The 25,712-nt window shown below is 58.6% G+C and overlaps 2 protein-coding genes across 3 annotated transcripts; both read right to left on the bottom strand.

Moving 5' to 3' along the window:
- Positions 1 to 1,307: 1,307 nt before the first annotated feature.
- TRAIP (TRAF interacting protein) lies at positions 1,308 to 18,398 on the bottom strand. Its single transcript, XM_006106399.3, has 15 exons — positions 18,201 to 18,398; positions 14,511 to 14,568; positions 13,980 to 14,063; positions 12,215 to 12,254; positions 11,656 to 11,783; positions 10,147 to 10,241; positions 9,572 to 9,685; positions 8,821 to 8,908; positions 8,196 to 8,285; positions 7,692 to 7,780; positions 3,887 to 4,042; positions 2,686 to 2,734; positions 2,272 to 2,421; positions 2,149 to 2,199; positions 1,308 to 1,938 (listed from the first exon to the last, which is right to left on the bottom strand). Exons 1-15 carry the CDS (start codon positions 18,296 to 18,298, stop codon positions 1,813 to 1,815), a joined length of 1,416 nt encoding a protein of 471 aa, XP_006106461.1. The 5' UTR covers positions 18,299 to 18,398; the 3' UTR covers positions 1,308 to 1,812.
- A 1,600-nt stretch (positions 18,399 to 19,998) lies between these two features.
- CAMKV (CaM kinase like vesicle associated) lies at positions 19,999 to 24,527 on the bottom strand. 2 transcript variants are annotated; one of them, XM_023747246.1, is made up of 11 exons: positions 24,475 to 24,527; positions 24,007 to 24,115; positions 23,781 to 23,912; positions 23,542 to 23,616; positions 23,216 to 23,354; positions 22,973 to 23,093; positions 22,747 to 22,822; positions 22,515 to 22,651; positions 22,282 to 22,360; positions 22,032 to 22,119; positions 19,999 to 21,790 (listed from the first exon to the last, which is right to left on the bottom strand). In XM_023747246.1, exons 2-11 carry the CDS (start codon positions 24,099 to 24,101, stop codon positions 21,263 to 21,265), a joined length of 1,470 nt encoding a protein of 489 aa, XP_023603014.1. In that variant the 5' UTR covers positions 24,102 to 24,115; positions 24,475 to 24,527; the 3' UTR covers positions 19,999 to 21,262. The 2 variants fall into 2 exon arrangements, with proteins under 2 accessions (XP_023603014.1, XP_023603015.1); XM_023747247.1 differs by lacking the exon at positions 24,475 to 24,527 and having other exon boundaries at positions 22,973 to 23,067; positions 23,216 to 23,314; positions 24,007 to 24,467.
- Positions 24,528 to 25,712: the final 1,185 nt, after the last annotated feature.

Below are 25,712 nucleotides of genomic sequence, written 5' to 3'. Positions count from 1 at the left end.
ATTTTAAAAAAATTACACCCATCCTAGTGGATGTAAAGTGGTAGGTGATTGCATGTTTTCATCCAATAAACATTAAAAAAAATAATTTATTAATTTGAGAGAGACAGAAACATTGTTTATTGTTCCACTTATTTATGCATTCATTGATTGATTCTTGTATGTGCCCTGACTGGGGATTAAGCCCACAACCTGGGCATGTGCCCTGACCGGGAATTGAACCAGGACCTCACGGTTCATAGGTCAATGCTCAACCCCTGAGCCACACCGGCCGGGCTGGAAAACTGTTGGGCATGACTTTCTAAAGCAGGACTCTTACCTAGACTCAGGCACCTCTCACAGGGCACAGACTAGCAGAAATGAATCACTGCAGCTTTGTCCACAGACGCCAGCCTGGGCACGGCCCAGACACTGCAGGCACCTGTCAGGCTGAAGAGCCAGGGCAGGGCCCCGCGCCCTCCTCTGTGGCCAGAAAGCCGTGAGGTCGCTAGCTGGCAGCGGAGAGAGTGGAGCACAGACTTCAGTGCACAAGGAACCCATATTTTGCAAAAACAGTTTGAAAAAGTCACAAGTGGACAGCTTCGGCCCTCAAGAAGCAAAATTTAGCAGTCCCGGGGGGTGGGAGAACTCAATTTCCAGAGTTACCCTAACATACTACTCAGAATATCCGGCCGCAACAAAACATTGCAAAGCACGTGAGTAAACAGGAGAGGGTGACCACTCACAGGAAGGAGACCTTCACAGAACGTCGCTGGCGAGTTTTGGAGCTGAGAAGTACAATGACAAACGGAAGATTCACTATCACTAGAGCCACAAAAGTCCACTGCTTTCTTACATATCAGCAGTGAGCAACTGCAATTGAAGATATTATCATTTATTAGTACCAAGAAAAAGGAGGGGGAAAGAGAAATATTTAAGTATAAATCTAACAAAATATGTACAAGATCTATGTGAGAAAAACATCAAAACTGATGAAAGAAATTTTAAAAGTTCTACATAAATGGAGATATATCCCAGGTACATGGATAGGTAGACACAATATTGTCCCGATGTCAGTTCTGCCCGGCCGGTGTGGCTCAGTTGGTTGAGTGTCGTCCCAGGCACCAAAAGGTTGCTGATTCAATTCCCGGTCAGGGCACATGCCCTGGTTGCAGGCTCCATCCCCAGCAGGGGGCGTGCAGGAGGCAGCCGATCGATGCTTCTCTCTCATCATTGATGTTTCTATCTCTCTCTCCCTCTCCCTTCCTCTCTGAAATCAATAAAATATATTTTAAAAAAAGTTTTCCAAAGTAGAAAAGTCTACTCCCAGACACAGGAAGAAAAGATTCTTGTTTATTTTCAACATAGAAATCTCGCCCCTCCTCTGCCCACCACCACCCTTCGTTGCCCCTCTGCTTGGCCAGGCCACGCCTAGCAGGACGCCAGGCAGGCAGAAGCTTGGGCAGGCGAAGCTGCCTGTGCAGCCTCGAGCACTTGGTCCATACAGTCAGCAAATGGCCCTGGTCTGGAGGCTCAGAGGGAGCCCAGCAGCTGGTCGTAGCCATACATGGGGGCCTGCAACACGGAGCAAGCCCGCTGGCAGGAACGGTGAGCTGACCACAGCTCCCCCGACCCCGCTAGGCCCAGTATGGGGGGTGGGGCCGGCTGCGCGCTGGGAAAGCGCATCCTCTGGGCCTCACCCAGCCCCAGCTTCTTGTCCGCCATTGAGGCTGGTCCTGGGAGAGGGCCATGCCCCCACCCCCCGGCTGAGCCAGTCCTCGGCTGTAAGTCGGAGGCGACAGACAATCTGGCCGTTGGTCGGCCTCACTGTTCTCGCTACCACAGGAAGGTGTCCAGCTTGGCCTGGGAGGGAGAGAGCGCTGTCCTGGCCCCCACCTTCTGCTTAGCCTTGGCCTTGGGCTTGGGCTTCACCGGCAGGGGGCGGATCATAGTTGTGTCGGTCTGAAGGAGATGTCAAGGCAAAGGCTGAAGGGGGCCTGGAACGCAGGCAGGAGAGGCTGAGACTTGGGGTGGGCCGCCCGCTATACTCAGCGAGGTCTGGCTCTGCACACCCAGGGCAGCAGCCCCTGGCAGGCTGGGGTTTGGGGTACAGGTGAGGGAGGGTGTGGGCTCCAGAGCTCAGCTCAGCCCAAGGCCACAGAACAAGGATACAGGCTGGATGAACTTGGTCCGGCCCCCAAGGCCATCGAAGCCTGTTCTGACCTGAAGTGAAAGGGAGAGATGAGCGGCAGGCTGTGGGCCGTGGGCTGGCCTTGCCCCCACGGAGGCACTCACTGCGTCTGTGCTGCGGCGGGGCTCCGCCCTGGCTCTCTTGGCTTGCTTCTGGCCCAGGACGGCGTTCCGGATGAAGAGCGGGAAGGCGCCGGCCAGCTCTTCGTCTGGTTCGCCCGCACAGCGCTGGCCGCCCAGCGAGAGCTGGGGCTCCTGCCGGAGACCCAGGGCCAGGCTTGAGCTGGGTGGCAGCACTTGAGTGGGATGGAGGACTAGGACACCCCCCCCCCACCTCCTGTGCCTCTCCGGGGAGCAGAGAGGACAATGGGCAGGTTTCGGGGGACCCCGCAGGGCCCCAGTCCTGGGCCAGGACTGATGGGTCTGGCAAGACCTGCCCTCCCAGAGTCCAGCTTCACTCTGTCCTGGCCGGGGACTGAGGGACTCAGCTGCTGGTGACTGAGCTTCTGGGAGCCTTACCTGCTTGGAGCCTTTGGGCAGCTTCCTGGGACCGTCCTGAGTGGGAGAGCTGAGACACGAAGGCAAGAGGCAGGTGAGCAGACACAGGACATGCCCCCTGCAGAGCCACCTTGTGGCACGGCGTGTCGTGCTGGGTGCTGGGCAAGGCACCTCAGTGATCCCCACGCCAAGGGCAGCCCTGTGACCAGCTGGACAGTCACAGCGGCCAGAGTGGTGGAGGCAGGGAAGGTTGGACCACGTGCCAACCTGGTGGCTTCCACGCAGGGATAAGCTAACCCCAATGCTCCCCAAGCCCCAGGCACCTCTCCATGTCCCAGGAGAGCCCAACCGACTCACACCCACAGGAGGGAAAGCCCTGACACAGGCAGACACACCAATGAGCTCAGGCCTCGCCCTGTCTGCCCAAGAGGGGCCACCACCCACGAGACCCTCAGTGAGTTCAACAGCCCCTAGAGCAGGGCAAGGCCACCTCCCTGGACAGGCCGGGCCAGGCCACCCCTTCCCAGCTCCTAAGCTGGATACCATGTTTCCATCCAACTCCTGGGGACCCTCCCAGATGAGGGGGCGATGGTGACCTATGGTTGAGAATAACAAAGAACAGCCCTGGGCCCCCCTCCCTGGGCAGCGCATACTTCCATGCCAGTCTCCATGATGAACTGCATGTGGCCTGCGTGGCCAGGGAAACAGCCTCCCGCTGCCAGTGCCACTGCATCCCTGGCGCAGGTCCCACCCACCCACTGCAGCTCTGCACAGCTTCCCACACCTGCTGCTACGGGCTGCCCCCTAGGTGGGGGTGGGGGCCTGGGCTCCATGGTTTCAGATGGCCCTGCCTCCAGCATGAGTCTGAGAGGTGCCCGAAGGAAGAGGAGGTGGCGAGCTCCTGCTCAGGACTCCGGGGGGCAGGCATGCCACACAGTGGGAGCACCCACACCATCAGCCCATCCTGTCCCCACGGGACCTCTGCATCCTCTCCAACACCCCCCCTGCCCCCTTGCTAAAGGGCGATGGTGACGATGAATTAGACAAGCAAGACAAAGGCTGTGCAGTCCGTGCTCAGGGAGGAAGGAGGTGCTGGAACCAACGCCAGTCCAGCCCAGGGGACCATCGCTGCTCCGCAGCCCCGCAGAGCTGCCAGGCGGGGCCTGCAGGGACCGTAGCCCTCCCCTCCCGGCGGTGGGCAGGGCCAGGGGCTGCCACTTACTGTGCCTTCTCTGGGCAGAGCTTCTTGGCATAGCCATGCTGAAGGCCGGGGGGCCGGGCCGGGGGGGTGTCCACGTCAAAGGTGGCATTGAGGTCAATGTCATCACTGAAGGCCGGCCGGCGCAGCTTCAGGCTCAGCATCTCGACAGGGGCCGGGCTAGGGCACAGACAGAGGTGGCCCAGGGTCACAGTGGCGCCCAGGACAGCGGCCCGAGGGCTCCGGAGATGGTTCCTCTCCAGGGGCCTGCAGCCCGCCCCGCTCCGCGCCACCTGCGAGGAAGCCCTCATCTCCACAGGAAAGCCCGCTCGGCGTAGTCCTCCAGTCCTGGACCAGTGACGGGCTGGGCGACAGGGAAGGAGCAAGCAAAACCCACACACAACCCAACTGTGCCAGGGCTACTGCCGTTTGAGCAAGCGGCCTCGTTTATCAGACTGCAGTGCAAGGAGCCGGAAACGTGGCCACGGATCGGCTGCCCCCTCGGTGCTGCTGTGGCAGACGGCACCTTAGGAACTGAGAATGACTCCCTCGGGGCTGGCACGTTCCTCGCTTGACTGAGACATTAGAGGGTGTTCAGACAGTAAGCTTAATGACAGGGCAATGCTCACATGTGACATTTAAAAAGCAATACAAACCCAGACAAATCAGACTTCACGAGAATTAAAAATTTTGTGCATCAAAACGTATTATTACAGAGTAAAAGGGCGATCCAGAGAATGAGAGAAAATATTTGCAGATCATATCTCTGGTAAGGGATTAAAGTCTATAGAGAACTAGAACTCAACAAGGAGAAAACAAACAACCTGATTCAAAAATGGGTAAAGGTCTTGAACAGATATTTCTCCTAAAAAGATTGACAAACGGCCAATAAGCCCATGAAAAGATGCTCAACATCACTCATCACTAGGGAACCAAATCAAAACTCCCAGGCGATGCCACCTCACACCCATTAGGATGCTGCTACCCAAACACAACGATACACACAAACCAGAAAACAAAATAACAGGTGTCGGTAAGGATGTGGGAAGACGAATGTGTGTGCACTGTCGGTGGGAATGTGAAATGTACAACCACCGTGGGAAAGAGAAAGGCAGTTCCACAAAAAGTTACAAATAGAATTCCACAGGACCCAGCCGTCCACGCTGGGAGCCTGTCCGAAGGAGCCGGCAGCAGGATCTCGGAGAGAAATGCGCACATCCCTGTTCACGGCAGTGGCGTTCACAACAGCCAGAAACGGAAGCAGCCCAGGTGCCCGCCCACCGAGGAACAGAAGAGCAAACGGTGGCAGTCACATACAATAGACTGTCACTCAGCTTAACAAAGGCACTTCTGCAACACGCTGCAACACGGCGGACCTTGAGGCCATGACGTTAACTGAACTAAGCCAGTCACAGACACACACGGTATGATCCCACTTATCTGAGGCATTTACCTAGAATAGTCTCAATCACAGAGACGGAAAGGTGGTAGCCTCCTGCCCCCAGGCCACAGACAGAACAAGGACTGCAGGGCAGTCTACCGCCTGGCAACAGTGACGACCTCTGCCACAAGCCCATATTTTCCAAATTCTCAACGACTGTTTTCACCTTTAGGATGGGGAGGTGTTCAATTAGAAAATTGCAGCCAGTGGGATTTTCCTAACCCACCCAGGCCTGGTGGGGCTCCCAGCTCCTGTGGTCGGAGGAGGATTCTGGGGAGTGGCAGGGGCACTCCTCACACCCCCTCCCTTCCCTCAGGAACCAGCCAGGGTCCCCGAAGCCCTCCTCCCTCCGCTCAGGGGCAGGGCTGTGACGTGAGGGTGAGACTCGGGCCAGGAGCCCAGGGGGTGCCGAGCAGAGAAAGGAGCTGCCGCCGGGGTTTGGGGGGAGCCTGGACTGGCGCTTCCTTCCCCGACCAGCCCGCGGGAGCTCCCCCTTCCTCGCCTGCAGGTGCAATCAAGGCTGTGTGATCCCACCTAAGCCCACTCCTCGTGGGAACCACAGCACAAGGCAGCAGCCAGAACCACTCAGGCCTACTTTTCACAGCATCTGCTGTCCTGCCCCCCTTCACCCACCGGCGAGTGCAAGTTAGAAGAGGGGCACCCAGAGGCAGAGGCAGGCAGGGCCTGGCTGGGGGCGGCTCGTGGCAGGGCTCCCTGCTGCCATCCCCAGCCCCTGCCCAGTGGTGCCCACGACACGTGCCCAGCTCTCGCTCACGTTAAGACAGTCTTCTTCCCTTGCACCTCCTGGCCCCGCAGAGGGAACTCAAGATGCAGAGGTGCTCAGTGCCCGCTGGCTCATGTGGACAGTTCTTGTGCCCTCACACCGTTCCCAGCAACCCCTCCTCTTAGGAAGCTCGCGCTGTCCCCTCCTGCCGAGGCCTCTCCTTCCTTCCCACCTCCTGTCTGCCACGCGGATTGTGCAGCCTAGCAGCCCGCCCGGCTGGCGGAGGCACTGCCAGGCCGTCCTGGGGACGCCATCACCTTTGGAACACTTTCCCACGGCCTGTGTACAGACAGGGCCTCGTGCCAGAGGCCTCAGGGGGTGGAGCAAGACACTCACAGCCCAACTTTCCAAAACGGAGCCCAGGCCCTGGGCAGTCCCCCGCCTGTGCAGGGCGATGGTCAGTGTCTCCCCATGAGCTCATGGTGCCTGTGGGCCTTCCCTAAGCAAAGGCCTCCCAACACCCTTCAGCCTGGAGGGCAGGGGCCCTTGGGGTCCCTGAGAGAGGTCTCCCAATTGCCCCTCTGTAGTTGGGGGTGATAGCTCCCTCTGGAGGCCACCCTGAAATGACAGGAGTGAAGGACAGCCCTACTGCAACAAATGAATGGGCAACCACCACCAGTACCCACAGATCCCCCAAACTCTGGGAGCGCATGGCCAGGGGACAGCAGATCTACAGCCGGAACAGCAGAGGAGGGTGAGCTTGTCGCTGCTGGGGAGACCAGGGAGGCTCTGCAGGCCGCTGAGCCCAGGGGGAAGAGCCGACGCACAGAAAGGCACAGAAGCAGGAGGGCAAGGAATGGTCCTCAACAGTATCGTTTGGCTGCAGCCTCAAGACCCACCGCAGCCCGCAGTGGCCCCTGAGTGCTGCAGGCCGAGTGCCAAGGGCCCCGTGAGGTGTTTGGTGAGGAAGGAGTGGCACGATGCCCAGGGGCTGCTACTGCTGGGCTGACAGGAAGAGGGAGGCGGTGGCTGGGGAAGGGGCGGGAGGCTCCAGCGCCTGGCTGGACGTGGGGAGCGGGAGCATGAGGATCTTCACAGGACACGGACAGTGGCTCAGGTAAGAGGGGGGCCGCTAGCTTGTGTGCTGTCTGGGCCCTCAGCTGGGCAGCGAGGGGGAGATGGCCCGAGGATGCCCTCCCCAGCGGGCTTGTGTGACACGCAGGAGGAACAGAGGCCACTCCTGGCAGGGACACGCATCCCCGGCCTCTTGGCTCCCTCTGCTGGCAGCGTCAATGCACACACTCCAGGGACCAGAGGGAATTCTTTGAGTGAATGTTTCCCTGTTTGCTCCTGACTCCGGGGCAGCCGGAGCATTTGGTGAGCCATCCCATAAGCAGCTGCCGGAGACCGGCTATGCCCCTGCCCCTCCCTGACATCCGGGTCCTGTCTGGGCTGCCCGGGCTTCTGCTTGTCCGAGCCCAGATCCTGCCTCAGAGCTGCTTCAGAGCGAAATCCAGGCAGGAGGCACAGCCTTCACACCCACATGGACAGCCACCCGCCAGAGCCAGGAGTGAGGCCCCCGACCAGGGAGCTGCTCCCACGCAGCCTGCACACCCCACCACGGGCACACCCCCCCGCGGGCACACCCCCCCACGGGCACACACCTCTCCAGCACCAGGCGGTTCACGGCCTCGCTGTCCACAGGCGGCAGGCTCAGGGTCTCCTGCAGCATCGTGAGCTTTTTCTTCAGGCTCTTGGGGAAGGAAAGAGAAGTGTGAACGAAAGGCTGAGGCGTCAAGTCCAGACAGACTGCCAAGGACAAAAGGGACACGCAGACGGCAGGCCCCCTGGGAGCGGCGCAGGGCCTGCAGCCCCGCCCCAGGCCCAGAGGCCGGGACCCCCGGGCCCAGACGCCTCCCTGGCAAAGCTCCTTCTCTGGTGCCCTCGGGCTGTCGGTGCAAAACAGACTCTGAGGGAAGACCCTGGTGCCGTCCGCCAGGCTCCAGACCAGGGCCGAGGTGTACATCCTGACCCACTGGACGCAGGGGAGTGAGGGAGCCCAGAGCCAGCTCCACCGACTGCGCAGGCTCCGGGCAGAGCTAGCCCAGCTCTGCTCTTAGAGGCACACAAACCACCCCCATTCCCGCCCCGCCAGGGGTGCCCCTCACCGCGATTTCCTTGTCGGCGCCCTGCAAATCCTTCTGGGCCGACCTCAGCTCCAGCTTGGCCTGGTCCAGCTCAGAGTAGACCGCCTGCAACTGCAGGCAAGTGGAGGGGGAATGAGCCAAGGGTGGCCGCGTGCTCTGCCCCACCTGCTGCGGCCAGCCTGCTCAGGGTAGACCGGGGCCCAGGAGTGTGGGGGGCCCCCAGGGAGACCCTAGCTCTATGGGCTGGGCTGCCCCTATGCCCTGCGGCCCGTGGATGCACCAGGCCCAGGAGTAAAGCAGCTGTGCTGACCGAATCGGGTTCCAAGAGCCGTATGCTTGGGGCCTGGTACAGACCTCGAAGGTGGCACATTTGGGACCTGTGCCCTCCCGCCAGCTGAGGGCAGGATCCGGGAGGAGCAGGGGCATCAGGCTGCACGCCAGGAGAGCACCTGCGTGACTCGCCACCCTAACTGGACAAGCCACACAGCCTGAGCCAACGCCCGTGAGGACCAGTGACTGGTCTCTGTGAGCCAGGCGACAGCCCCTGGGTCAGCTGCACCCTCAGGCCTGGGCCTTGCTCAGGAGCCGTGACCGCACGTGAAAGCAGGACGGCCCATCTCCCTCACCCTCTGCTCCCCACAGGTACCTTGCTTCTGGAGGAAAACAAGTCCTTCTTGAGCTTGTCAGCCAGCTCCCCGGAGGCCTTCCGAGCCTCTTTCAGATTCTCATACTCCCTACACAGGGGCCAGAGAAAGAGACCTCAGAACGGGACACCTGCTGGTCGGACTGAGCACCAACCAAACACAAAGCCCAGCCCAACCCTCCCTCCTGCTCTGGCACCTGAGCTCAAGGGGTGGCGCTGTGGAGGGTCCTATCCCAACGCCAGGAGAGCGGCCAGTCCTCCCTCCGGTCCTCACTCAGGAGGCTCCTGCACCATCTGGCCCCCACAGGAGGCATCTGGGGGCCTCTGTGCCTGTCAGCCAAGCGGCCCTTTCCCCACCTCCTCCCCACAGTGCTGGCGAGTCTGAGCAGTTTCTGCTGTGAGCCAGGCAGGGTAGTAACAGTGCTGCTGGGACCCAGGTGGCTGAGACCACGAAGGGGCTCCACTCACAGAGCCGGGCCAACCTCCTTGGAAATAACGCCTATAACCACTCACTTTCCTCAACCCGAGGCCAGGGATTGCTGTCCCCATTCAGTAAGCAGAGGGTCAGAGAGGCTAAGAAACTGGCTCTGGCCACACGGTGAGGTGGGCTCAGAGGGAACGGAGGTGGCCGGCTCCCCCGAACTGGCCCCTAACTCCACCTGCTCTGCCTGGTAAGGGAGGGCAGCAGATGGGCAGGCATGGCTGGGTGCCATGGCGTAGCGCCTGGGCTGGGACAGAGGGACAGGGTACACACTTCTTGAGGGACACGCAGTACACGGCCAGCTGCTCCACCGCTGCCTGGCCCACACCCATGTCTCGGATCATCTCCTCCACCTCAGGCCGCTGGCTCTTGAGTAGGAGCTCAATCCTGAAAAATACCGACCCACGGCATTGAAAATTTGGAGACAGCTCGGCCTCCCTTTGCTGCTGTTGCTATGGTGACAGCCGGGGCTGCTAGGATGCTTTGGCAGGCGGGTCTGCCCAAAGAAAGGCCCACAGCAGAGCTGAGCACAGCCTCAGGGATGCTGCTGGGGAGGAAGGGGTGCTGCCCAAGGTCCTCCAGGCCAGGGATCCCCAGAGAGAGGCTCCTAGAGCAGAAGGCCTGCAGGTCATCTGGCCACAGGCACCAGGACAGGGAGAATGTGGCCAGGGCCCCAGGGGAAGTGGAGGAGCCCATAGAGGCCGAGCAGAGACCTGTGCCCACACCCAGCTGGCCCGAGCCCCCCCATAGCCTCTGGAGGTTAGAGCCACAGCGGTGACCCAACTCCTGGGCAGTCCTGTGAGCTGTGCCCCCCCGGGGCCTGGGGCAAGGCAGGGCCGGCCGCGCACCGCTCCATGGTCTGCATCTTGCTCCTGAGCCGGCGGGCCTCCTCCCGGGCTTGTTTGGTCTCATCCTGCTGCTGCTCCAAGAACTTCATCTGCTTCTGAGGAGCAAACACACCCCAACATACCTGTCACCTGGAGGATCCAGGGACCATGGCTAACGTCACTGAGGAAACTCTACCCCAGAACTTTCGGCTTTTGAAAATACTGAAAACCACGTGTCCCCTAAACCCCTGGCCGGGAGGTAAGGCTGCTGGGCGCACGTGGGCTTGTGCTTTTCTGCTAAGAGGCCCTCGGCCAGCAGCTTCCTTACCTCCCAACGCGCTTCCTCCTGAGCTATGTCTCTTATAGGTACAGCCCTGGCCAGCACCCACAGGCCTATTGTGGCTGCCAAACTCCTGTGCTGGGCCTTATGGTGCGTGTTGTGCAGTCCAGGCCTTGCTGTCCACCATCTAGACCAGTGGTTCTCAACCTTCTGGCCCTTTAAATACAGTTCCTCATGTGGTGACCCCCAACCATAAAATTATTTTCGTTGCTACTTCATAACTATAATGTTGCGACTGTTATGAATCATAATGTAAATATCTGATATGCAGGATGGTCTTAGGCGACCCCTGTGAAAGGGTCGTTCAACTGCCAAAGGGGTCGCGACCCACAGGTTGAGAACCGCTGATCTAGACCCATGAACAGCAGCCAGGACAGCAGCGCGGAGCCAGGGGCGGCTGGCCAGCTGCCCTCAGCCCGAGACCCTCCACCTCTGGGAATGCCATCCAACACCTGCTCTGCAGCCAGGAGCTGCTCTGCTGCTTCCCTTCCCCTGGCCAGGCCACGTGACCCAGACCAGCCACCAGCAGGAACAGAGACAATGACCACCCCGGGGCTCTGTTCACAAGGACGCCTCCCTCCCCCTCCAATGGCACCCCACAAGGACTGCTCCTTGCTGCAAGGCCAGAATGTCAGCTGCGGGTTCAGATCAATCGCCTCCTGCCCCTGGGAGAGCAAGAGGCTCGCCAACCGGCTGATACAAAATTCATCGGGTCTAGAGCGCCGGCTCCGCAGGCTCTGATCTGCCCGGCCAGCGCGGCACAGCAGCTTCAAAGGCCTGGCGCCTTGCTGGGTGCCGTTTGATCTGGCTCCGGAGCGCAGCCCGCCGAGGGCTAGAGTGCGCATGGACGTGTCAGCGGCTCCGTCAGTGGAGTACACGCCACTCTGGGAACATGGCCCCGCCTCACCAAGGTCCTGGCTCAGCAGCCCCTCCATGAAGTGCCGGGAAGGCCTCAGCTCTTCAGACTCCCGAGCACAACACTCATAAGTGTGGCCAATATGGCCCTTTTCCTGCGGCGGGTGGTACAGTATGGAGGCCTGGGGAAGCGGGGGTCGCCTCCATCTCACACCTGCACACACCCAGCTGCTGACCAAGGCAGAACCGGAAGTTAAGCCTCGAGCGGTGAGCCTGGGCTGGGGCTCCATCCCTCCCTGCCCCCCGCAATGGTGCCCACGGGACCCGGGGCCCACCTTGAGGGTGGAGCACAGCATGTCGGCCTCGTCCAGGGCCCGCTGCAGAGACTCCACGGTGGCGTTGCGCTCCTCCAGCGTGTCCCGCAGGGTGTCGATGATGCCCTGGCTGTCCCGCTTCTCCCTCTCTGGAGCAGGGGAGGAGGACAGCCACCTATCAGCGTGAGAACCTGGGCTTCTGGGCGCCAGCACCCCACCCCAGAGGCAGGTGAGGAACAAGTCCCAGGCCGGAGGCGGGGTGGCCGCGTTAGGAAAGCCGGCTGGAGTCCTCGAGCAGAGACGTCACCGCTCCCTCGCCCGTGCGTCCAGTCACTTCATCGTCCCAGAAGCCATGCAGGCTCCTGCCAAGCTCCTGGCCGAAACCTCTCCTACAGACACTCTGGTGCCTCAGGTGGCCCCTCCCGGCTGAGGCTACCTGGTCCAGGGGCAGTTTCAGTCCCTCCCTCTCCTCTCCTTTCCTGCCAGACTCATGGACACACAAGCAGGGAGAACCCCTGGCCTCTCCCACCAGCACACAAGTCAGAGGCTTCCCATGGCCCGGTGCCACTTGCTGACTCACCTTTCTGGGAAAGCTGGGCTCTGACATTATCCAGTTCATTCTGCAAGGCAACAGGCACAGTAAGCAGCAGCCAGGCATCACAGCTGCCTCCCATCAGGCTTGGGTCCCCGGGAGCCTGGCTCTAGCTCCGTGCCTTTTTAAGCAGCAGTAAGATGGGGAAATATCTCAGGTACAGGACCCCAGTGCAGGGAAAGGAGAAGAGGAGTGAAGCAGGGTCTGTGTGGTCAGCCCTACAGCAGAGGCTCCCTTGCTTCCTTGGCCCTGTGCTGGCCCTGACCCTCTCTGGGCGTCAGCTGCACTCACTGGGAACAAAGCTGGCATTGCCAAGGACCTTGGCCACCACTCCTTCCCTCCACCCTGGGGTCCTGCCTGCTTCACAGCTGGCTCTGTGCACCACAATCTTCCAGCCCCAGGATCAATATGGTTGGTGAGCCAGGACAGCTGTGAGCCCCTGGATGGAAACCCACACGTGCGAGGTTCTAACAAGACTGTCCGAGCCTCTCGGAGCCTGTGTGTACATGCCAGAGCCCCTGCTGCAGACCCGCTGAGAGGCCGGGGCAGCACTGCGCCCAGCTCCCACTCAGGAGGCCAGAGCATCCAACACCCTTGTGGGCAAGAGAGGTGCCTACTCCATAAGCAGGAACACCAACAGGCTTGGCCAAGGGTCCATGGTGGTAGGTGGATGGAATCCCGGCAAATCCTCCTCCAGATCAACACAAGACTCAGACTCTCACCCGGGACCAATACTAAGGCCCAGCCCCAGTCGGTGGATAAGCCCCATGTGGGCTGGACTGGGCTGGGCAGTGTAGGCTGAACACCTGGAGCGGGGAGTGGTGGGTTGAGAAGGATGTGCCTGGGCTGCCTGAGAAGAAAAGCCACCTCTAGTCCCCTGGCTCCTGCCACACCAGAGCAGGATGCCTTCCAAGCCCTTGTTCCCAGCTACTCAAGATGCTGCCTCCTGCCTCCTAGTTCTGGCTTTGAAAGCCGGAGAGACACGAAGCTGCCTTTGTTGCCTGCATCACGGGGAGAACACAGCTTAAAACTGGGAGCAGTTACCATGACGATGAACATGCTGGCTTTCAGCACAAAAGCTCCCCGTTCTTGAATCCGTGAGGTTCCAAGGACACCATGGTACCCTGGAGCCAAGGCCAAATGAGCCCTGATCTGACAGATGCCCAGAAAATGAACACTCAGAGTCCACGTTCATGGCGAACTCTAATCCCACTTCCTCAAGAGGCTTCTTATGCACAAACAAAGCTGGATCTTAGACCTGGAGGAAAAGCAGTAGGAGTGCAGGAGGGAACCCGCCCTCCCTCGTCTGCAGTGTGGGTTTCTGCCTCGGCTGCAAATCCGGATTCCAGGGCTCTGCCCCCTATTCCTGCCCGGGGAAGACACGGGCACCCGGAATACGCTGAGCTCCCGGCAGGTTTGGGCACAGCCAGGTTTGTGAGCAAAGGGCCCACACATCTCCCTGGCTGCGGGCTAGGAGTTTCCTCTTCTGCCCCTGGCTGTCCACGCAGCAAAGTGGGCTGGGAGGATGGTTGTAGGCCCTTTGCAAGGCGAGGGGACCTTGGGAGGGGCGCCCCGACCCTGGGTCGGAATTGCTCTGAAACCCCAAAGGGAGAGCTCAACAGTGTGTTTCTCCAATGACTCATCTTCACCTGTCCTCTGTCTCCCCTCCACGCGCTAAGTACTCGCCCTGGTGGGAGCAGAAAGAACTCCCAGAGAGCGTGGGGCGCAGTAGGAAGAGATAAGTTCCGGGTACCTTTAAGAATTCTGCATCTAAGACCCCCTCCTCCTCCTGGGCCAGGTCAAAGAAGAGCTTATTGATGATGGATCTTCGGCCAACCTGGAGGGGAGAGCAAGGAAGAATGTGATTGCACCGCTGGGTCCTGGGCCAGGCCTGCTCTCGGGCCCAACATTTCACACCGCGTCCCTTGGAGTCAGAAGACTCTCAACCCTGTAGCGCCCCGAGCTGGTGCCACGGGCTTGGTGGTTCCTGAGGTCATGTCTCTGGGACCCATATGGTAACTACTCAAAAGTCACCCCAACTCTAGGTACTGGGCATTGAGAAACTCGGGAAAGGCAGAGAAGGGGCCCAAATCTACCCAGTGAAGACTGACCCAGGCAGGGAGTGCATCTGCCAGCTACCCGTGGGCATAAGCAGGCCTCCCGAGCCACAAATCATGAGGGTCCAAAAGGATCAAAGATACCAGCCTCAGAGACCGCCCCTCATTCCTGCTTCCTGGCCAGGAGAAGAGGCCTTAAGCTGAGGGATTCTCCCCTCCCGCCTCACCTGGATTCGGCACTGAGGGCAGGTGCGACTTGGTGCTGTATCGAACCACTGGATTAGGCTGGAATGAGAAGCAGAAAAACAGACTGGCGAGCCATGGCTTGGCTGGAGACATACAGGCCAGGTAGCCACCCTGTCCACAAAAGGGTCTGTCCTGCTCCTCCTTGACCCGGTAGAGAATTGCCCTGGCCAGGTGGCTCAGGTGGTGGGAGCATACACCAAAAAAGGCTGCGGGTTCAATTCCCAGGCAGGGTGTGTATGGGAGGCAACTGATCAATATTTCTCTCTTGCATTGATGTTTCTCCCTCCCTCCCACCCTCCCTTCCTCCCTCCATAGAGGCAATACATGCAGAGACGATCACTTTAATTTCCCAAAACTAATGAAAAAAATCATTCCACAGCCCTGACCGGTTTGGCTCAGTGGACAGAGAGTCGGCCTGCGGACAGAAGGGTCCCGGGTTCGATTCCGGTCAAGGGCATGTACCTTGGTTGCCGGCACATCCCCAGTTGGGGGCGTGCGGGAGGCAGCTGGTCGATGTTTCTCTCTCATCAATGTTTCTAACTCTCTATCCCTCTCCCTTCCTCTCTGTAAAAAATCAATAAAAAATGTATTTTAAAAAAAATCATTCCACAAATGGAAGAAATGTAATGAATCCCAACCAGGATAAGTAAAAAATTATAACAACAAGAGAGCCGAGGTGGCTACCTAATTGTCAGACAAAATAGACTTTAAAAAAATTAAAAAAGGTTACAAGAGACAAAGAAGGACTTTATATATTGATAACAGGTTCAATCCAAGAAGAAATAACAATTATAAACACGTATGCACCTAAACACAGAGCCCAAAAATATGTGAAAGAAACTTGGAGAGAATTGAAGGGAGAAATCTTTCTGAAACAAAAATTAAAGATGTCAGTACCCCACACTTTCAATAATGGATAGAACAATCAGACAGATGATCAACAAAGAAAGAGAGAACTTGAACAATAAAATAAACTAACCAGATCTAACAGGCATATCCTCCACCCAGTAATAGCCGAATGCACATTTTTCTCAAGTGTGCACGGAACCCTCCAGGATAGACCATATGTTGGGCCACAAAACAAGTCTTAATAAGTTTTAAAATATCTAAATCACAGAAAGCATTTTTCTTTACCACGATGCAATGAAACTTAAAAATCAGTAACAGAAAGAAATAGAAAATTCAGTTATGAGTAAATGAAACAACACATTCTTAAACAACCAATGGGCAAAGATGTAATTACAAGGGAAATTAGAAAATCCTTTAAAATAAATGAAAACATACCAAAACTTATGAAATACAGCAAAAGCAGTGCTAAGAGGGAAACTGGTAGTTGTAAACACACATTAAAAAAAGAAGACACCCGTTAGGATGGCTATTATAAAAGCAAAACCAGCCCTGACCGGTTTGGCTCAGTGGATGGAGCGTCGGCCTGCGGACTGAAGGGTCCCAGGTTCGATTCCGGTCAAGAGCATGTACCTGGGTTGCAGGCACATCCCCAGTGGGAGGTGTGCAGGAAGCAGCTGATCGATCTTTCTCTCTCATCCATGTTTCTAACTCTCTATCCCTCTCCCTTCCTCTCTGTAAAAAATCAATAAAATATTTTTTTTAAAAAAAAAGCAAAACCAAACCAGAAAATAACCAGTATTGGCAAGGACGTGGAGAAATCGGAACCCTTGTGCAGTCACTGTGGAAAACAGTAAGGCAATTTCTCAAAAAATTAAATATAGAATTACCATATAACCCAGCAATTCCACCTCTGGGCAGACCAAAAAGAAATGAAAGCAGGGACTCGAGCAGATACTTGTTTACCAACATTTATAGTCGCACAGCTCATAGCAGCCAAAACACAGAAACAAACCAAGGTCCATTAACAGATGAAGGATTAACAAAATGTGGTATTTCCATACAACTGAATATTATCTATATATATAAAAGCCCAGCAACTGGAAAGGCGGAATGACCGGAACAACCAGTGGCTATGATGCACACTGCGGCAGCCAACTAGCCTGATCCGGGCCCCAATTGGCCCCCAACACCCCGATCGGGGGTGGTGCCGACTGGCCAACCGCCCGCAGCCCCTTCCCCCCACACCCCCCCCCCCGGCCCGGCCCAATGGGGCCCCATTGGGGCGGGCCAGCCGGACCCCACTTGTGCACGAATTCGTGCACCGGGCCTCTAGTTCAGTCATAAAAAGGAGTGAAATTCTGATACATGCTATAATATGGATGAACCTTGAAAACATGATGCTTAATGCAATAATCCAGACTCGGAAGAACAAACATTGTATGATTCTACTTATATGAGGCACCTAGACGAGGGAAACTCCAGGAGACAGAGGTAAAATGGAGCTTTCCAGGGGGGTTGGGGAGGGGGACGGAGTTATTGTTTAATGGGTGGTGGGTTGTTGTTTTTTGCCTGGAATGATGGAAAAGCTCTAGAAATAGGCAGTGGCGATGGTTACACCAAATTATTAATGTACCTCATGCCACTGACTTGTACACTTAAAAATGGTTAAAACGAACGGTGTCTTTCAGCTCACCAAGTGAACACCATGGGCAAGGCTCACCCTCCCAAGCTGGAAAAACGATGGACAAAAGGTATTGAAATTAGGTGGTGGCAGACATGCCCAAGGAATCCTGCCGGAATCTGATCCCTTTAGGAACTTGGTGGCAGATCATGTATGGATAGATAATGGCAACTACCAGGCGACAGAACAAGATTAAAATGGAGGAAACACTACCCTTTCAGAAGCCTTAGAAAGAGCAGAAACCATGGCTGTGTTCACCAGAGAAATCAATTGCTTCCTCATGTCCCCTCTGCAAAGGACCTAGTTTAAAATCGGGTCATGTACTTTTCCATACTGAATTTTTGTTGTTGTTAAATAAACTGTGTAACAGTCCAAAAATGGCTAAATGGTAAATTTTATGTTATATACTTTTATTACAATAAAAAGGTATGTAGTAATAAAAATTTAAAAAAGAAAAGAAATGGTTGCGCTGGTGAATTCTGCTCTGTATTTCACCACAAGAAATATGGCGCGGCCCCACGGGCGCAGGGCGGTCCCACGGGCACAGGGCGGCCCCACGGGCACAGGGCGGTCCCACGGGCACAGGGCGGCCCCACGGGCACAGGGCGGTCCCACGGGCACAGGGCGGCCCCACGGGCGCAGGGCGAGCAGCACCACCGCTCATCGGGCCGCACCTCCTCGCCCTGCGACGTTAACTGGGTCCTGCCGGTCGGTGAACACACGGGGTGTCTGACCAGAGAGCGGCCTCTGCACACACTCCACCCGCCAAGCAAACCACACAGACCGGCGGCCAGAGGCCCACGAGGCGTCAGTCCCCAGGAGGCCGAAGGGCTCGCCAACGTGGCGAACGCTCACCTCCGCCCGGGCTGAGGGTTTTGAAGTCGCCTCGCTTCGCCCGCCGAGCCCGTCGTGCAAGCCCCTGCTCTGTCTTCCCTGAACGGACTCTGTGCCCCCGTGCCCAGCTCGGCTGTCACCTCCTGCGGACAGAGCCTGCCCTGACCCGTCTCCGCCCAGGTCGGGACCTCCCGTGGGGCGCCGTGAGTGCCCCCTCCGCGCCCGTCCGGGCGGCGGGGCCCCGACACCCACTCTCCTGTCGGGAGGAGGACGGCAGAAAGCGTCCAGCCCCACAGCCGTCACTCACCACTGCAGGTGGAAGGTGTGGCCGCAGTGGATGGCGGCCACGTCGCGCGAGTGGTCGAAGAAGTCGGAGCAGATGGTGCAGAGCGCGCGGATGGGCATGGTCACCAGACTCCAGGGCCCGGGTCGCCAAGGAAACCGCGCCGGGCCTCGGCCGCGCCCCCGGGTCTCAGCTCCCTTCAAATTTGCCTCCACGGCGCGACTTCCGGGGTAAGACCGGAAGTGGTTACGCGAAACGTGGAGGCCGAGCCTAAAGGCTGAGTCCGGATTGGACGAACCCTGGGGGGGCGGGGTTTAGCGACCCAGCGGGCGAATAGAATCCCGGGGCGGAGCGCGGGCCGGAACCTGCTCCCGGGAAGGTAATTGTACCTCAGAGCGCAGCGCGGGACCGGGAGCGGGAGCGGGAGCAGCTTTCGGGCAAATCAGAGCTGCTGCGCGGTGCGCCGGGCGCGGGCTCCTCGGCCTGGTCTGTCATGGCAGCCTCCCCTGAACCTCGGGAGAGTCAGGACCGCGGCGATGGGACGACGGTCCCGGTGGAGAGCGGGCCCCCCGCGCTCCGGGCAGTGATGGCCCGCGCGCTGGAAGCCCACAGTTCCCACAGACCCAAAGGACGCCCCGCCCTCCCGGCCCTCGGCCGTAGAGTCGTCCTAGAAAGATGGACACGGGGCCTCACCCCGCATGACGGACGGTCCCCAGGTTTGCGGGCGCAGGGCCAGCACCCTGACGGCTGCTCCTCGCGCCCGGAGGATCGGTTATGCCCCTGACCTGTCGGTAGTCGCGTTGGAATTTTGGAGGCCCGGATGCTCCATGGACCAGTGACTCACACACCCCATTTTCTTCCTCCCACATCACGTCAGTTACCTTTGGGTCTTCCCTGCGGGTCAGCGGCCTCCCTGGTGAACCCCCCTGGGCGGCAGGGGATGGAACAGGTCTTCCCAGGAGTTGTCACTCAACTGATTTCAGCAGCGTTACCCCCCCACCCCGCCCCTGCCCCATGCGGAGCCTCAGGATGCACAGCTGGCTCGTCCACCTGAAGGAGACCGCCTGAAGGAGATTCGGAACCCTCTGGGCCAGTCGTTGCTCCCAGGAAGAAGGACCTGCACGAAGGGCAGCTAGAACCCTTGTGCGCTGCCCACCCTGGGACCTCTCCTCAGCCCAGGGAAGCCCACCTTGGCTACAGGCAGGGTCTCTGTCCATGGTGGTCGGCTTTTGGTGGGTTCCAGTTCTATGCCCAAGTTAAAACAAGGACTCCTTTGTGGGGGTATTTTTTGTTGTTGTTTTTTTAATCCTCACCTGAGGATATTTTTCCCATTGATTTTTAGAGAGAGTGGAAGAGAGAAGGAAAAACATAGAGAAACATCCATGTGGGAGAAACACGTCGATTGGTTGCCTCCTGCATGTGCCCTGACCAAGGCCCAGGTTGGGGAGGAGCCTGCAACCAAGGTACATGCCCTTGACCCGAATCAAACCCGGACCCTTCGGTCCGCAGGCTGATGCTCCATCCACTGAGCCACACCAACAAGGGCAAACCAGAGACTCCTTGTCACATAGGACGTGTCGTGACAGCAGCCCAGAAGGTATTCCTTGGCACAAGTCCAACCCAGGACCCACCATCCACGTGGGTTACAGTCCAAAGGAACCCGTCACCGCCATCAAGGGACACACCGGTGAGGGTGATGCACTCTCGGCCAAGCAAGCCCCGTGGCCCCCAGCACAGGCTGCTACCTGTGCGCCTGCTTCCAGCCTCTCCCCTCCCCCCTGCCTGCCGGGGCCCCTCCCCAGTAAGACAGAGGAAGCAGAGGTGAGAGGGTGGCCAGAGGCGTTGGCAGGGTGACATTTATTTGCCAGGTTCAGCAGGCACAGTTCGCCCACTGATCTTCATACACCAGAGCAGACCCACAGGCATGCAGGGAGAAGGGCAGGGCCGCCACCAGAGTGCCGAGCGGGCCGGGACCAGTGCGGCTGCCTGCCCAGGCCGTGGTGGGGTCTGACAAGTGCACCTACCAGGAGCCTCCATCAGGAAACTGGGGAGCCTCGTCCCACCTCCTCATCTCAGCAAAGGAGCTCAGCACGGCTCAGAGGCACCTGGGCCTCTCTCGGCCCCCATAGGAGGGGGAGCGGGTCAGACATCACGGGGACGCCTCTCTTTTTCGGGGTTGAAGTGGGACACTGCCATGCAGCAGGCCCCGGGATGGAGAGGACCGTCAACTGATCCAGAGGGTGGCCGTCTGGGAAGAGCCAGGGATATCAGCCCTTCCCGTCTGGCTCGTGGCAAGGACCCAGCTAGGCTGGTGCACTAGTGCTGGGCCTGCGCTCTGTCCTCCCGGTTCTCATCGCCACCTCCTAGCTGCTCCTTCCCCACTCAGGCTCCTGGACTCGGCACACGGCAACCCACTGCAGGACCCAGGAGGCAGGGAGGGTCTCGGGAGAGGCTTCCCAGGGACAAAGATGGAAGCTTCTACCCTCCTTTTCACTTCTGAGGACCCCACAGCTACCGAGCAGTGCCCCCAGCCACACGCCCAGTCTTGTCCTAAAGCATACTGCTCCAGATTTCTGCATTCCCTGGACCAGCCTGTGTCCACTCCTAGAGTCGCCCAGTACCACAGGCACATACCTCCGTGTGTAGAAGCCTAAGACCGCTGACAGGGCCTCGCTGGAGGACCAGCTCTCAGGGCAAGGCCACCCAAGTTTAGGGCCTGGGAGGGAATGGGACTGCAGGGCCTGCCTGGGGGGGTTTGAGGCAGAAGGGAAGAGGCGCAGGGGCCTCCTGAGGATCCCTAGAGCAGCATCCCACAGGAACAGAACTGGTGAAGCTAGCGAAAGACAAAAGCCACAGGAATCCATGCAGGGGCTGGGGCCGGTCCTGCCTCTGGCTTGCCCCCCACTCACACATACACACGGGAGACGAGACTGCTCCCCCGTGGCCCCCAGACGTGCCCCACAGTGAGAGGCAGGGGCTGGGGAGGGGTGCGAGGGCATCATGCCAGTGACTCTATGTACAGTGAAAAGCCCCTCATCCACTCTCCCACCCTCCTGCCCGTCCCTGCCCCCCACTAGCCTGCCCACTCAGCTGGTCTCCTCCCTGCGGGACTCGGCAGAGCCAGCAGCCTCTTCCCCTTCGCTAGAGGCCGGAGCCTGGCCTGCTGCGCCCCCTGAGGCTGTGCTGTCCGGCTGGGCCGAAGCTGGCTCGGGGGTGGCACTGCTTTGGCTGGTGGGCACAGTGCTCTCTTCCGTGGCTGGCGTGGCTCTCCCATCCGTGGCTGGCGTGGCGCTCCTGTCAGTGGCTGGGGTGACGCTCCCGTCAGTGGCTGGGGTGATGCTCCCATCGGTCGCTGGGGTGACGCTTCCATCGGTGGCTGGGGTGATGCTCCCATCGGTGGCTGGGGTGGCACTGCGGTCTGCAGGGACTGCACTATCACTCTTTGCAGCGTCACCTGCTGTGGCTGAGGTGGCACTGCCCCCAAGGGCCAGGGCAGCCCCACCTGCAGCCCCAGGTGCGGCAGTGTCTGTGGCTGGAGCCGACGGGGCGGCTGCGGCGCTGGACTGCTCTGGCGCCCGCAGCCTCTTCATGAGCGTGGTCACTCGGACAGCTTTCTGCAAGGAGGAGAGAGAGAGGCTCAGGGCGGCTTACGGGAGCTGAGTCCACTCCCTGGCGAAGGCCAAGCCCAGGCCACCCCCCAGGGTACCCTGGCTGCCTCTGATCACCCCAGGGCTAGGCACCCAGCCACTCGGCTACGCGTGGGTGGCGAAAAGCCTGCGAGTGAGACAGGCAAGAAGCTATAGGCTCCAGAGGAGCACCTGGAGTCAGTCCACGGAAGGGCCACCCAGGCCTTACCTTCCACTTGGCCCTGGCGAAGTTCTTCTCAATCTGGGCACAGACACCATCCTTGATGTTCTTATCGGAAGCGGCGTTGCCAGAAATCCTGGAAAGGGAGCGAATGCGTCTGAAGTGTGGCCTTCACTCTGCCCAGCCTTGTAAGACCCAGGGGTCACCAGGCGGGCCTTCTGGGTCTCGGGGATGGGGGCTGCTGGGTGAGAGGAGGACAGAGGCCCGGCCTCTCCCTTCCTCCCTGGGCCCCGCTCACCACTCGTGAGAGATGGCCTCTTCGGCGGTGATGCGCTGGTCCTGCTCCACCTCCATCAGCCTCGTGACCAGGTCTTTGGCTGCGGACAAAGCCAGGGAGAGGCTAGGCATGGCGCCCGTCCCTACCTCGAGGTGATGGGTGGGCCGGGGCGGGAGCAGAGCCCAGAGAGGAGGCCGAGAGCAGGTCCCCCGCACCAAGCCTTCCTTCTGCCCAGATGCCGGGCGCCTCCTCACCCGCCTGCGAGATGTCGTCCCAGTACGGAGAGTCAAACTCATAGTCGCCAGCCAGGATCTTGCGGAAGAGATTCTTGTCGTGGTTCTCGTAGTCGTCCTCCTCCACCTCCTCGTAGAAAGGCGGGTTCCCCGAAAGCCTGCGGGGGCCGGAGGCCCAGGTCAGCCAGGAAGGCCATAGCACAGCCCCCCCCCTCCCCCGGCTGTACGCCCCTCCGTTTGCCCGTCCACTCACAGGATGTACATGATGACTCCAATGGCCCAGCAGTCCACGGGGCGTCCATACCGCTGCCGGCCTACCACCTCCGGGGCTGCCAACACAGTTCCGACCGGCTGGTCAGGATCAGGCCTGCCAGGCCCGGTACCGTTCACACCCCTTCCTGGGGACCTCCTCCCTCCCGACCCAGAGCCACTCCTGGAAGGCTGTCCCCCCCCCCCCCCGCCCTGCCCCCTCTGCTTGCCCAGGTACTCGGGGGTCCCGCAGGGCTCCTTGATGAGGCCGTTCTCCAGCTTGGCCAGGTGGAAGTCGCTGATGACAATCTTGGAGTTCTTCAGCCTGTTGTAATACACCAGGTTCTCCAGCTGCTCCGGCCAGGAATAGCATGGGGGTGGCAGAGACAGACTCGTGAGGAGCGGGCCTCAGAGGCTGGCCCGGGGTCCCAGGCCAGCTGCCCACCGACCCTTCGACCAGGCTCCTGCCTCACCTTGAGGTTCCTGTGCACGATCTTGAGCGAGTGCAGGTAGGCCACGGCCTCCAGGACCTGCCGCACCACGTTGCTCGTGTCTCGTTCCGAGTAGTAGCCCTGGTCCAGGATCCAGTCAAACACCTCCCTCCCCGTGGCCCTGAGGGACACCAGCCCCTGAGCCCGGCGTGGGCAGGACGGGGGGTGGGGCAGGAGCACTTGGGCAGGCTACCTACACCGGGTAGCTGGCTGGGCAAGGCACAGAGACCGGGACCCAAGGGTCCGAGAAGGGGCGCTCCCTGGCGGCGGAGCGTGGGAGAACCCTGGGACCCCGGGCCCACACTCACAGCTCCAGGAAGATGAAGTACTCCTTGCGGGTCACAAACACATCCACCAGCTGCAAGATGTTGGGGTGTTTCACCCTGGCAGCGAGAGGAGAACCAATCGTCAGGGCTGAGTGAGCCCCGAAGAGAGGCTCGGGGTGCCACTGTGGCCGCAGCAGACTAACTGGCCAGAGGCCCGCACTGCTTGAGGCCCCTGCCCGCCAGCCCCTGCCCTGCTCCCTCCCACCCCAGGCCTCACTTACATCTTGAGGATGCCGATCTCGTTCTTGGCCGCCTTCCGCACCTTGCGGCCGTCCCGCTTCTGGAACTTCTTGCAGGTGTGCAGCTTGCCCGTGGTCTTGTCCTTGGCCCGGAAGATCTCGCAGAACTCCTCCCTGCAGCAGTGGCCACCCCACTCAGCCCCGGGCTCGGTGCAGGCTGCACCCCGCTCCCCTCCCCCCGACCCTTGCCCGCCAGCACGGCACTCACGTTTTGATGACCTGTCCCAAATCATATCTGTCCGTCACCTCCGACGGCTGGTTATAGTTCTTCTTGTCCCCCAGAGTCACACACCCAAACGGCATTGCCAGGCTCTGAGCTGCGGGCAGGATGGGGTCTGGCTCAGCCGTGCCGCTCGCTCCCCACTTCTCCCCGCAACACCCAGGCCGCCTCTGGGAGGCCCAGCTGGCTCAGGCCACGCCAGAGGCAGAGGCCAAGGCAGGAAGGGCTGGAGGGTGGTCTGCCCAGCCCTCAGCCACTCAGCTTGGCTACCTGAACGGCCATCGCCCGCTCATGAAAAGTGTACCAAACGGACATATCAGGGAGTCACTGTGTAATGTGCACACTGAAAAGATGGGTCAAATGATTTCTTTAGCCCTGGCCAGTGTGGCTCAATGGGTAGAGCGTCAGCCTGCAGACTGAAGGGTCCCAGGTTCGCTTCTGGTCAAGGGCACGTACCTTGGTTGCAGGGCCCAGGCCCTGGTCGGGGTTTGTGCAGGAGGCAACCAATCGATGTGTCTCTCTCACATCGAAGTTTCTGTCTCTCCCTCGCCCTTCCACTCTCTCTAAAAATCAATGGAAAAATACCCTCGGCTGAGGATTAACAACAACAACAAAAAGTGGTTTCTTCACATTTCAGCTGTTTTACAGATGACAAGGGCTGGCACTACCCACTCGTCAGATAGTCATCTCTGAAAGTCTGAAGATGCCAGGTGTTGGCAAAGATGAGGAGAACATGGGCATCGCTGGCGGAGGGCAAGCCTCCCTTTGGGAACCAGTTGCTAAAACGATAGAAGTCAAATATATCCCATGAACCCACAATTGCACTGCTGAAATACACGTACTTGTGCGTCACGGATACTCATAGACGGATGCTCACAGTTGCAATATTCATAATTGCCCAAAACGAGGGACAACCGAATATCCATCAACATTGTTATATTGTGTATTTATTGTGACATAATCACACAATGTAATACTACACAACAATGGGAATGATGTAGGTATAGCTATACCCAACCACAAGGTGAAACTCACAAACACATTGTTGAGTGAAAAAGACAAGTGAATATAAATACATATACACACATGTATATAGTGTGTGTGTGACTATATAATCTATAATCAATGTTATCAATTACAGAATCAATATAACATTCAAAACAGGCAGAACTAACTTGTGCTGTTTAAGGATATAAACACACTGGCAGAACTACAATGAAAAGCTAGGAAATGAACACCTTGAGTCCTTCTAAGACAGTGGTTCTCAACCTTGGCTGCACATTAGAATCACCTGGGAATCTTTTTAAAATCCTGATTTCTGGGCCTCATCCTCCGGAAATTCTGTTTCCTTGTTATGAGAGGCGAGTAGAGCTTGAAATAAAAATCTATAACTCTTTTGGTTTTATAATATTTATATATTGTTTTGTTAATTAATTTCTTTCACGCACGATGGCGTATCTTTCCGCCCCCCGCCCGCGCGACACGACTAGAGCCTCATTCGCGGATGCGATACCTGAGTTGTGCCAGATAGTAAGACACAGGACGTTGAGCGTCTGTCGGGGAGATGACTTTAACATTCTGACAATTCGACCGGCCAGACAGCAGATACGGGGGGAAGCTGGGGTGTCGTTACAGTATCTTGTTTGATTGAGCTGTTTCGTATGATGTTTAGCCTTCCCTACGACTAGAGGGGA

This window comes from Myotis lucifugus, unplaced genomic scaffold (genome assembly GCF_000147115.1).
Source record: "Myotis lucifugus unplaced genomic scaffold, Myoluc2.0 scaffold_819, whole genome shotgun sequence".
Classification (NCBI taxonomy): Eukaryota; Metazoa; Chordata; class Mammalia; order Chiroptera; family Vespertilionidae; genus Myotis; species Myotis lucifugus.
This window is presented reverse-complemented; position numbering and strand designations above follow the sequence as displayed.